General features: G+C 40.9%; 1 protein-coding gene across 3 annotated transcripts; it reads right to left on the bottom strand.

The window, feature by feature from the left end:
- Positions 1 to 75: 75 nt before the first annotated feature.
- On the bottom strand, positions 76 to 9461 carry dpf2l (D4, zinc and double PHD fingers family 2, like). Of its 3 annotated transcripts, none has more exons than XM_077577449.1 (11): positions 9379 to 9461; positions 8192 to 8352; positions 7810 to 7917; positions 7508 to 7704; positions 7219 to 7311; positions 6338 to 6422; positions 5746 to 5880; positions 4221 to 4352; positions 4007 to 4119; positions 2501 to 2582; positions 76 to 1375 (listed from the first exon to the last, which is right to left on the bottom strand). In XM_077577449.1, the coding sequence occupies exons 1-11, from the start codon at positions 9408 to 9410 to the stop codon at positions 1290 to 1292; spliced, it is 1224 nt and encodes a 407-aa protein (XP_077433575.1). In that variant the 5' UTR covers positions 9411 to 9461; the 3' UTR covers positions 76 to 1289. The 3 variants fall into 3 exon arrangements, with proteins under 3 accessions (XP_077433575.1, XP_077433576.1, XP_077433577.1); XM_077577450.1 differs by having other exon boundaries at positions 7508 to 7701; XM_077577451.1 differs by lacking the exon at positions 5746 to 5880.
- Between the last annotated feature and the right edge of the window lie 170 nt (positions 9462 to 9631).

The raw sequence follows: 9631 nt of genomic DNA, 5'->3' as shown, positions 1-9631 counted from the left end.
ACCAACGAGAGCTTGACAGTCCCTAGTAAGCAGCTTCTAAACAGTTTTTTTGGTAGTCAGACACGACAGCTGATATCTTGTAATTTCTCAAGGAAATACACAATTTTTATTTCCGTCAGGCTAGTCGGCGCCGTTACCGAACAAATGTAAAAAATAAAAAAATAGTACAACAAAGTACATCATTTTACAAATACGCAGAATGGAGGCCTGACATATCCAAAGAGTGAAATAAATCCAAATATGTCACAATCGTAACAGAAATACAAACAAGGCAACACAGTACATAGAAGAAGCTGAATACGTGGAAGTGTTCACCACACACTTTACAAAACTACTAGAAAATTCTCCCAATACCAATGGAATACTTTGTATTATATGAGTACATGTTTAAAAAAAAAATAGGCGAGTGCATTCACTTGGTTGCTGCTGACAATGATGTCAATGTGAGTGTTCTCTACAACATCTCTGAAATGAATGTGGCTGTGTAAACAAGCGATGACACCGAGAAGTGATCAAAAGCAGCCTGACGCCTCAAAAAAGTAAGACTGTGAGCACCCTTTGGTGGATAAATACCAACAGAAAAATAATAGTAAGCTATGTTTCTTCCTCGAACCCAAATCCACAGTATATAATTTCATAGCGTTTGGTTGAGTGTTCTGATCCATCCGGCAACATAATGAGATGCGCGGTCCTGGTGAAAACCTTTCAATGGAAAAATGCGGCAAAAGATCTGACAAAGTACACAGACAAATGTCACTACAAAAGTCTACTAGTAACCAGAACAATAACAATAATAATAATATAATAATTCTCCAGCAACATACTATTTGTGTTGTTTTGCCCCCTCCGCATCCTGCAAGTAAAAATATATCATTTGGCAGAAAACAAAACACTCCACAGTGCAGATGCGAAAATTTGCTGTGACGCTACTCCCCGTTTGCTCCCATGGAGACCGTTGTTGCTATGGTTACCGCATGCTCGCTCTCATCTGCGTGTGTGTGTGATGTGTAGCAGCAGTCCAAGGACAGGTGTGTACATATGAATGTGTTAAGACGGCTACGCTGGCAGGTTGGCGCTTCAGTATGAGCCACACTTGAACTGATCTGAGGTCTGTTTTTGGAGTCGCCGTCCCCCGCCCGCGTCCTTGTATGAAGACTCCTGCTGCTAATCCGTGCGGTCGGTCGAGCTACATTTGGACACCAGTGGGCGTTTTTGACGTGTCGCTTTGCTCAAACGGTGGTCGTGTGGCAGAGGGGAGCGGGTGGGGAGACGAACTAACGGGTGTCGTGTCACTCGGAGGCGGAGCTCTGGTTCTGCTGGTAGATGGAGGCTTTCTCCTTGAGCAGGGCCAGGCACAGGTGGCAGCTCCAGCTCCCTGCGCAAACACCAATGGAAAGACGTGGTCACAACACTTTATAGAGCCAAGTCGCAGTCATTTATTTTACATTTAATTGTTTTGCCTGTCACTGTACGTCATTGGCATAGATAGATGAACAAAAACACATTTGTAGTACAGATTTGTTTCCCATGCATTTCCATGTGTTTTTTTTTAATGCTCAAGCCAAAATAATTAATAATTCAATTATGGGGTTTTTCCATCTGCATTTGAGATAACCCATTTTGTTGGCGGTCCTTGAATGCACCACGGGAGGTAAACGTAGTGATGGAAAAATGAAGCTTCACGAAGCACTTGCGTTGTTTTTTGTCTCCTCTAGATGGTGCTAGTGCAATGGTTTTCAAACCAAGAGTGCCATCTAGAGGAGTAAATTTTTTTTTTTTTTTTATCACAAGTGCTTCATGAAGCTTCATTTGCTTCTCACTCAATGTAGCTAGTAAAAACCCATTTAGTATACGTTACAATGTTCTCTAATCCCTAACATTTACTGTACATGGCAAAATGTGACTTCATGTGCTAGAGGACATCTTCGTGTGCCCTTTTGTGACGTCACGACAGTTTGAGTTAGTGTCTTTCTAGCAAGTATGCTAATTATTGATGATAGGGATGGGCGAATATTGATACCGGTTATCGGGTTCGGGCTGATAGACAGCCTTATTTCAAAGAATTGCTACTTGTGGCGGTGACTTGATACTCTTGTGGCCGTTTTACAATCAGGAAATAAAAATGAGAAATTAGAGGAATATAAAATTGCCTTTCTTTAAAATTAGCCGTCATTGTTATTTTATTAAATCAAAAGCACTCATGGTAATGGTACTTGGTGACTACTCAAGAGTTGAGTACTCATACTGGTGTCGGTCTGAAAAAAAGTGCCATTTTCAAGCAAAGGTGTTTTTTTGTGCTGAATAATTTAAGTACAACAAAGATTTGAATTTGTTACTCTAAACATTTGGACTCCTGAGACATACAATTATCTCTTAAATGTTTTGTTGCCATCTTGTGGCACCTGCAGGCAATTACAACCCCTTTCTGTGTGGCGCCAATTCACACATTTTGCAATTCACGGCATTAAATCATTTAAGTTGGCGTAGGGTGACGTCTTACCCTCGGGTGGATCCGTCATGGGGGGACTAAGGCAGTACATGTGGTAGCCTCGGTCACAGTCGTCACAGAACAGCAGCTGGTCCTGCAAAAAAACAAAACAAAAAAAAAAAACACTGGTTGGACTGCTGCTGAATTCTCCGGAAAAACTGCCACCGGTGATGAACATTGTTTCATTTAATGTATTTATTTTTTGTACTCTTGCATGCTTCACTGAAGTTCTCACGCATCCATAGAAGCTATAATGGAGCATTAATGATGGATGCAACTTGTATAAGACTCAGTGGTGTGTGTGGCGCTTCACTTAACCCGGTTGTTGCTGTTGCCCTTTACCTGTCAGCTACACCGACTGTGACATTCTTTCATGTTTGTGTCGCCTTGAGGACACGGGATGGCAAACATTCGGAAACGGACACGCCTCCTAATAAAACTTGGCAGACATCACTTGAGACTCATGACTTTCCGCTGGGACAAAATGCTACCCTTTTGAAATAGAACCTAAGTTAATCGTGTGCTGGATACACTGGGGCAGGGTGAGTCAATGTATTGTTGCTATTTAACTCATTCACTCCCAGCCATTTTCATTGAAGCAATCCCCTTCACTCCCGGCTGTTTCACTGGATTTTGACTGATTTTGCAAGGCCCACAGAATATTGTGTTGTAGTATGTTGCTATAACAAGATGAAACCCATCAAAAGAAAGATTAAAGTCTCTTCTTTCATCAGGAAAAAAAAATCTATCTGTTTCCGTTTTGGAGCAATTAGCATTAGAATAAAGTTTCATCATTATTCACAAATCTATTTAGAATTCTGAGTAATTGAGGGTTTTTTCACATGGCCCTGGTTCATCTCCTTTGCTCTGCTGCCACCTGCTGGCCGTTTGTGTAATAACTACCATTTTTTCAACCGTTCTTTGCAGCTGAGAGGCTGCATCAAAGCCTTCTGTATGTTCTAGCATAAAAAAACAAAAACAAAACAACATAAAAACGTATAAATACGTCTTTGAGACATTTGAAATAGAACATATTTATACATTTTTGGGAGCAAATGAGTTAATAGCTGTGTGTGTTTATTTTTTTTTAAGTTATGTTTTATGTTTGTTTTTTCCACAAAACGTGATGCTTACATTGGAACTTTACTATTTCCTCTGGCTCTCATTGGTGGTACAATTGGACAATTGGCAAATGTCACATAAAAACCGACCATTTGTTATGAAGATTTGCAACTTTGAATCTCATGAGACTTAAGCTGAGTGAACACAGTATATTTTCGTATTTTTATGTAATTGTACCATAAGAACACAAAGTCTGGTGTGATGTGATGACTGTCCTCCCAGGTATTGTAATGATACATACACATTTGTTTTAAATTTTTACTATTAATTAATAGTGATTCACTTCTTTATGAGCTTTTCTGATATCTAAGAGTGTTAAAACCTGTACTTGAGTTTTTGTAAAAGGAATTAATTCTACTGTCGTCGTATAAGTTTCAAATTCAAGCTCATGCTCACATCATTCTCCGACGTGCCGCAAACGTTGCAGCACTTGCACTCGATGCACTGCCAGCGGTAAGTCTTGACGGCGGCCATCATTACAGGCGTGAACTGCAGACATGTCGGGTGCCCTGCGGGGGTGAAGAGACCAGACGCAACCATGAAACCAGCCGTGACCGGCAATCTGCTTACGCTTCATATGCACAATGGGGAGAAAAAGTCTTGGCCGTACCCGAACGCCCGCAGTCTGAGCAGGACACAAGCTCCTCTGATTGGCCGGTCTTCTGGTTCAAGGTGGAGTCTCCCAGACAGAAGTCGCAATAATCGTTAGGCAGCGCAAGACCATTTGGACCCTTTTTAGTTGCTACACAGGAGAATAAACACAAACAAACAAAAAAAAAAAAGTTTAGAAAGGAACATTTCAAACGTAATGGTTAGCTAATACTTTTAACTGGTCACAGGACAGGTCATTAGGAACACCCCGTGGGAGCCAATAGGAGAATTTTTAACTTGGCTAACTACACACACTTTAAATTGAGAAGAACCCCCCGCCCCAACTTTTCATTTCAATGAACTGAACTGAATCACATTGAGAGCCTCTTTCCTATGCTTTGGTTACTTTTTAGTAGGCTAAACCTGAAGGGCAAAACAAAGATGTAGAAGTATGACAAATGAATAATATCGAACCATTTTCTACCTGTCACACCTATCCTCATTAATGTCACTGGTGAGCTCGATTGCAGCCGTTGTAATAGAATGGACTTTTCCATTATAGTTAGTCTATTTATTTTTTATTTAGTATTAATTAGTTTTCGGAGCGGGTTTGTTGTGTGTTCCAAAGTCTTTTAGTTTAATTTTTATTAGTTTTGTTTTTTTTTCCTTTCAATTTGGTGCATTTCTTGTATGAAAGTATTGCAATATAAAAACAAAAAAAACAAGATAAAAAAACACATCACATAAGCGTTGTTGTGTAGTAAAAATGCAACAACAAATATTTTAAAAATATTATTTTTCACCGAAATCAAAATGTTTGGCCAAAACCGAAAATGAGAAACTGACAACTGAAACACCAAAAGAAATGATGCCAATTTTCAGTATTTTAGCTTCTTTTCATTCTTTCTTTTTTTATGACCGTGTACTGTACTTACCTAACTAAAGTCAAGGCTTTGCAAATGCATAAAGTACAAAATAAATAACGAAGCAATTGAACTTTTGCTGCATTTGAGAAAGGTGGGAAGTCGGATTTGTCCAAATTGAATTTAGTTGTAGGACAGATATATTTTCTCTTACTGAAGCGCAACAGATTGTGCAGCTGTACCTAATGAAATGTCTAGTGATTGTACTTCAAAACAACAACAAAAAAGTCATTTCATCATGACCATCCATGACAGAAAAAAACAAAAATGAGCATGTGAACTAGCTGATGATCTGTGTGACAACAAATACTTACAAACAGATTTGTGTGCTTAAAAAAAAAGAAGAGAGAATACAATGGATTTGTTGATGTCAGACAAAAATGATGAATATGTCAGAAAGTATCAGTTTACAGTTGCTTCTGTAAGGACCACTGGGTGTGTCTTTTCCAAACTGACACTGAATATGAAGAATAAAAAAAAATGACGGAAGTGGGAAAAAAACGAGGAAGTGATTTTCCTCATTCAAGCACACACATGCTACATAGCATGCAAGCCCACGCCCCTCTTTCTCTCTCTCCGTCTCTCTTTCGCTCGCTCTCTCAACACTTGAGAGTCACTCACTCTTCTGCTCCTCAGGCTGGCGAGGAGTGGGTGGTGCCTCGATCTCCTCGCGGTCCTCGCCCTCCTCCTCGGCCAGGTGAGAGTGTGTATAGTGGTAGCTCAGGCCTGGGCGGTTCTTGTAGCGTTTCCCACAGACTGACATACACACACGGTAATATAATACACAGGGGTTATAGTGACGGTTGAATTACTGTACCGAAGGGAAAAAAAAAGGGCTCTCAGGTGGAACCAGGAAAATGCGCTGTTGATTGCCCCACAGCAAGCATTCCTCTTTAAACTTTTTGGAGATGGCGGCCCAGGAGCAAGCTCAAACAGCAGAGGTGAAAACTGGCACAGCAGCCAGAAATGAGGCAGAAAAAAAAAAAGAAAAAGAAAAGAATAAAAGCTTCTTCTCAAGCAGAAGGGAGGGGGAAAAAAACTTCCAAGCGCGTCACTTTTAAACGTCGACCAAACTCCAGAAGGAGTCTTTCAGATGACATCATGCAGAGCAGAAGGCTTGTTGTCATTATTCAGCGTGAAAATCAGAAAGCTCCCCTGCCGACAGGCATGACACGCGCACAGGCGAGAAAGACAAAAGAAAGCTTTGACTCACTGTCGCAGGCGTAAGGTTTGTCTCGTTCCTCCAGAGCTGCAGCCGCAGCCTCACTTTTCTTCTTGCCGTTCTTGTCACTGCGTCCCTAAAAAAAAAAAAAATCAAGATGTGTCACGTCGTACAAATTTGGTTGACTCGACACCAAAGTGATCACTTCAATACCATTCCTGCATTGAGTTATCTCAAAACTATAATACTGAAATGATACCAGGACAAAAACCTAAAACATCATTAAAGCTCAAAAGTGGGGTATTACGTTTTCACTCAGAAATAAACACTGGATGTATACACATGAAATCCTTCTCAATCAACACCTATGGGCTTCTGTTAATGTGTGGTGGTGATTTTGTCACTGGTTTGTGTTCATCTCAGGGGCGGCCATTTTGCCTTGTACTGCCACTTGCTGTCGACTGAAAATTACATTAGAACATTTTCTTTCCTCTTTTGCTGTATTTTCAAAAGTTAAAAAAAATGCATTAAAGTAACATTAGAAAATGTTTCAATAGTGTATTGAGTCGTTTGTTTGAATTCTACATTAGCCGGTTCACAGTCCGGCCAGACTTAAAGTTGGGAAAAGTCATTATTTTCAGGCTAGTTACTGCATAGTATGCATACTAAACTCTCACTCTTTGCGTATATAACAAGCTCAATCTGTGTTGTCACTTAACACACAATGCAGTAGTGATGGACGAATGAAGCTTCATGGAGTACCTGTGATGTTTTTTTTGACTCTTCTAGATGACACTCTTGGTTTAAAAATGCAGGGGAAATTCAAACCATTTCCACTGCACGGGCCTTTATCTTTAAACCAAGAGCAACATCTAGAGGAATAAACTGGCCTTGCCTTAAGATCTGACCGGTTGTAAAGAGTTGGTCCTCACCTTGGATTTGCTCTTGCTTTTCCTCTTGGGGGTCTCATCCTCAAAGTCTTCATCATCTAAGTCGTCCAAATAGTCATCGTGGTCAAGGACTCTCTGCAGTGAAACCGTCACAGAGTTTCATCTCTACTAATTTCCAAGCTTACTGTACATACTATATACAAATATTTAATACCTATCTGTTTTTTGTTTTTATAACAGACTATCATCTGGTGCTAACACTGGCAAAAATGAATGAAAACCAACTTACAAAACGTCATGTTTGAACATAAACCGAACACTAAAGCCAAACCTTGCGGACGCGTCCGGAGGAAGTGTGAGTCGTCGTAGAGCTAGCAGGGGGCTCTGCGGTGGCTGTATCGTCCTCCGCACCACGGACCTCCGTCACACCACTCCTCCTGTCGAGGGGCTCACCTTTCAACAGAGCCTCCAGACTGCTCCCATCCACCGCTCCCAAGGCATCACGCTTCACGCCCAGCTCCACATCTGCTACAAGAACACGGTGAGTCAGCATACGTCTTGATGACAACACAGCTATTTATTAAAATGGTTTCATGTTTCTGTAGAGGGTGAACATTTCTCGAGTGGGAATACCTGTTTTGAGAGGGGGGAAGGCTAATCGAGGGTCTTCGGGAGGATGAGAGCGCCGTTTCTTCCTCCAGCGACGAGCTGGATACGTGTAGAGTTGACCTGGAGCAACACCTGACCAACATATTGAGGGACCAAAAATGGGCATATGATGTCTACGTACTGTGCCACTTCAGCATACAACTTCTGGTGAACTTGCTGTGGCAAGCTCCAGAAAATGGATAGATGGATGGAAATTGTGTTTTTATTCAGGCTATTTTAATGAAGCATTATCATTACTTTACACATTTACTACCATACATAATAAGGGACATGTGCAATAATCATTAAAAGAAAAAAGTCAGTGTAATGTACTGCACAAAGGTTTGTAATGGACTTTTATAAAAACCTGCGCTCCGGTGTCTCTTCTCCATCCAGATGTAGCAATTGGACTGAGCCACACCGGTCTGCGAGTCCAAGAAGGGCATGAGGATGCTGCGCTCAGCACACAGTCTGGCGTTGTAACTGTGACACTGCTCCATGGCATCTCGGTAATACTGCTCCCCCAGCCTGCAATATGGGTCGTCACAAAAAAAAAAAAAGTCAGGATATGTAAGTAGCAGTCAAGGATATACAATTATATTACGTTTAAACATCCATCTACTACCATTAATACAGTGTTTCCGTTCATTAGGGTCACAGACAAGTCAAAACCTATCCCAGCTGACTTTGGGTGAGTGGCTGGGTACACCCTGAATTGGTCACTATCCAATAGCAGGACACATACAGAGAACGAACTGATCTCCCTCACACTTACAGAGAATTTAGATTTTTGTTTTACCGAACAGCAACAACGTTTTTTTGGGAAGCCTAGAGAAACCAATGCACGCCACACACACAAAATATATAAATGTTTTGAGAAATCTTGCGTTACTGTTTCAGTTTGCAGTAGAGAGGAACTTTTCTACATCATGTGCAAAGTATTTCTAATATCTTGTCTCTCACAGACTCACATGACGCTAAAATGGGTAAACAAAATATTGTAATCAGCTCTCAATGCGATCCGGTAGGTTTTCTACACCACCGTGATCGACAACCACGATGGTAAACACATACATTCGAACTGAGTGATACAACGGCAAACGCACGCAATCCAAACTGCTTGAATTTCAATCAACGGTGTCAGTGCGAGTAGCGACGTCGGAACAAAAGGTTGATTGTTAGCACGCCTTTCTTCACAACAAAGCGACCGTCAACAGACAGGTTTATCAGCGGGCAGGCAACTACCAACACGGCCGATGAGGCCGATGAGGCCGATGAAAAATACAATGTGGCCAACTTAAGTTAGTAGTGGTGTATGTAGTGTGTTACAGCTCCTCAGTCGCTGTGCTTCGGTTTTTTGCCAACGGCTAACAAGCTATCCTTAGCACACAAGATAACGTTATTCTCTTGGGACGCATTTTGTATTCCAAAACGTGTGTTTTATGTCTGTACTTTGCAATAGTTCGTTGCTATCGAATTGTTCTTACAGTATATTTTGACCTCGGCACGGCTTGTGTGTTTTTTTCTCTTAAAGAAATAAAAAAGCAAACTTACACTTTCACAACACTGTCGACGGCCGCCGCCATGTTTGGTTAGTGCAGTTGTGGAGTGACACTGCGCAAGCGCACTGTTGTCAGAGACGCAAAACCACTGCGGCAGGAAACTTCTTCTTTTTTTTTTTAAGTAAATATTATTATATAAAAAACACACACACAGACATACATTTTAAAGCAAACGTAATTAATTTTAACGTCACACCACCACTACAATTGAATATACATCAATTTATTGAGAATTATTACGATTG

The sequence above is a fragment of the Vanacampus margaritifer genome, chromosome 10 (genome assembly GCF_051991255.1).
Source record: "Vanacampus margaritifer isolate UIUO_Vmar chromosome 10, RoL_Vmar_1.0, whole genome shotgun sequence".
Lineage (NCBI taxonomy): Eukaryota > Metazoa > Chordata > Actinopteri > Syngnathiformes > Syngnathidae > Vanacampus > Vanacampus margaritifer.
This window is presented reverse-complemented; position numbering and strand designations above follow the sequence as displayed.